General features: G+C 36.6%; 1 protein-coding gene across 2 annotated transcripts in view; it reads left to right on the top strand.

The window, feature by feature from the left end:
* LOC123004416 (polypeptide N-acetylgalactosaminyltransferase 5) overlaps positions 1–2477 on the top strand; it is a 15722-nt gene that overhangs the window by 10027 nt on the left and 3218 nt on the right. Inside the window, exons 4-6 of one of the 2 annotated variants that reach the window (XM_044397678.1) lie at positions 320–638; positions 689–866; positions 993–1173. In XM_044397678.1, coding sequence (XP_044253613.1) covers positions 320–638; positions 689–866; positions 993–1173 — 678 coding nt within the window. The remainder of the gene's footprint in view (positions 1–319; positions 639–688; positions 867–992; positions 1174–2477) is intronic. The other variant, XM_044397679.1, reaches the window with a different exon arrangement.

Raw genomic sequence — 2477 nt, 5'->3', positions numbered from 1 at the left:
TGTTAATGAGTTAATAAGAAAAGTATAACGGAGAAAATCTCACCTGGAATACTATGTACTATGCCGGACAAAAAAAATGGGACATGGCCATTGCGCATTATGACGTTTTGAAACGTCAAATCTGACATTAAAGTATGCTTTAGAGTGAAAGTGTGAAAAACAATTTTTGTTTGAAAAATACTAATCCTATATCAGTGGTGTTACATGACGGCTAAGCCGGCGATCGCCCGTCACAAACGAATGACAACTGACTATAAAAATGTGACGTTTGAATTTGATAATCAGTGTTGCCAACTATTGATTTTGAATTTATTTTCAGAACATTTGGGTCGAAAACTGGAAGAATACGTCCAAACCCTTCCAGTTCCAGTGATCGTTTTGCGCACCCACAAACGTTCGGGTTTGATCAGAGCGCGACTTTTAGGGGCGAAGCATGTCAAAGGTCAAGTGATCACTTTTTTGGATGCTCATTGCGAATGCACCGAAGGGTGGCTTGAGCCACTGCTTGCACGCATCGTTCAAGATAGAAAAACGGTCGTTTGTCCGATAATCGATGTCATTTCGGATGAAACCTTCGAATATATCACGGCCTCGGACATGACCTGGGGGGGCTTCAATTGGAAACTGAATTTTAGATGGTTGGGAATTTAGTTTTGTTAGATTTTGCAATTTTTTTGATTTCATTCAGGTATCGAGTGCCTCAGAGGGAGATGGAACGTCGCAACAATGACCGGACAGCCCCCCTCCGTACGCCGACCATGGCCGGGGGGCTCTTCTCCATCGACAAGGAGTATTTCTACGAATTGGGGTCGTACGACGAAGGTATGGACATCTGGGGTGGCGAAAATCTCGAAATGAGTTTCAGGGTAATTTTTTTAAATTTTCTTGGTTGTTTAGTGTGTTTTTTTTTTGTTTTTCATGCACACCCTGCGTCCGTTAAAGTGTCATAATACGTGTCATTTTCACGTTATTTTAAATGTGTTGCGCCGTAGGTTTGGCAATGTGGCGGCAAACTGGAGATAATCCCGTGTTCTCACGTTGGACATGTCTTCAGAGACAAGAGTCCTTACACGTTTCCTGGGGGCGTGTCGAAGATTGTTCTACATAACGCCGCCAGAGTGGCCGAAGTCTGGATGGACGAATGGCGAGACTTCTACTACGCCATGAATCCAGGTTTGATTTTAAGACAGCTGGAAACTGCCATCTAGGGGCAAAAATTTGGGGATTTTGCAAGAAAAAAAAACAATTGATTATGATAGGGGAATTATTGGATTCCTCTATTATTTTCACGTGTTTTTTGTGCGGTTTTGATGTTGGAATTGCTTTCATATTTTGATTGTAGACTAACTCGATTAATTCTTACAGGAATGCCTTTTTCTTAAAGCGTGTGATTTGCACAGGTTTAACTCGACTACTCATTACAGACAAGTCATTACGATCGATCAGTGTAGGGACTTTTCGATTTAAATTTAGTGGAGGAAAATTGTGTTTTCATGCATAATTTTGACTCGATTTAACTACACAGTGATCAGTTTTTTTTTTAAATTAAAAGCAAAAATAATTTTTTGTACCATATTGGACGAAAAAATGATTGTGTTGACATTAAGTGTAAAAGAGTCTTTAGATAGTAACCTCACTTTCATTGATGTTCCGTCATTTTGAAGTTTTGAAATGTCAAATTTGACGTTAAAGCCTGCTTTACATTAAACTTTCAGAAATAAAAACATTTTTTATTTGACAAATACTAGTCAAATTTTTTTAATGAATTAATAAGAAAGATACATAATTATAATGGAGAATCTCAGCTGGAATAATCTGTACCATGTTGGCAAAAAAAAAATGGAACAGGTAGTTCATTGCGTTCAAGCTAAATATGAAACGGCCCTTAGATAGTAACCTCACTTTACTTAATGTCATTGTTGTTCCTGTCATTTTGACGTTTTGAAATGTCAAATTTGACGTTAAAGCTTATTTTACGGTGAATTTTCAGAAAAGAAAACAATTTTTATTTGAAAAATACTCGGAAAAATACTTGTTATAATTTTTTTCATGAATTAATAACAAAGATACAATGGAGAAAGTCTTAGCTGGAATACCTTGTCCCATGTTGGGCAAAAAAATGTGTCACTCTGTTGGCATTAAATGTAAAACAGCCTTTAGATAGTAACCTCACTTCCAACTTAATGTCATTGATGTTTCTGTCATTTTGTCGTTTTGAAATGTCAAATTTGACGTTAAAGCCTCCTTTACAGTGAATTTTCGTAAAAAAAAAACAATTTTTATTTGAAAAAAAATATCACATTTTTTTAAATGAATTAATAAGAAAGATAAAATGGGGAAAATCTCGCCTGGAATATCCTATACCATGCTAGCCAAAAAAAGGGGACAGCAAGGCCATTGCGTTGAAATTTAATGTGAAACAGCCCTTAGATAGTAACCTCATTTTCAGTTTAATGTCATTGACATTCCTCTATTTT

The sequence above is a fragment of the Tribolium madens genome, unplaced genomic scaffold (assembly GCF_015345945.1).
Source record: "Tribolium madens isolate multiple individuals breed KSU strain unplaced genomic scaffold, Tmad_KSU_1.1 Scaffold_1;HRSCAF=32;Tcas5.2_LG8, whole genome shotgun sequence".
Classification (NCBI taxonomy): Eukaryota; Metazoa; Arthropoda; class Insecta; order Coleoptera; family Tenebrionidae; genus Tribolium; species Tribolium madens.
This window is presented reverse-complemented; position numbering and strand designations above follow the sequence as displayed.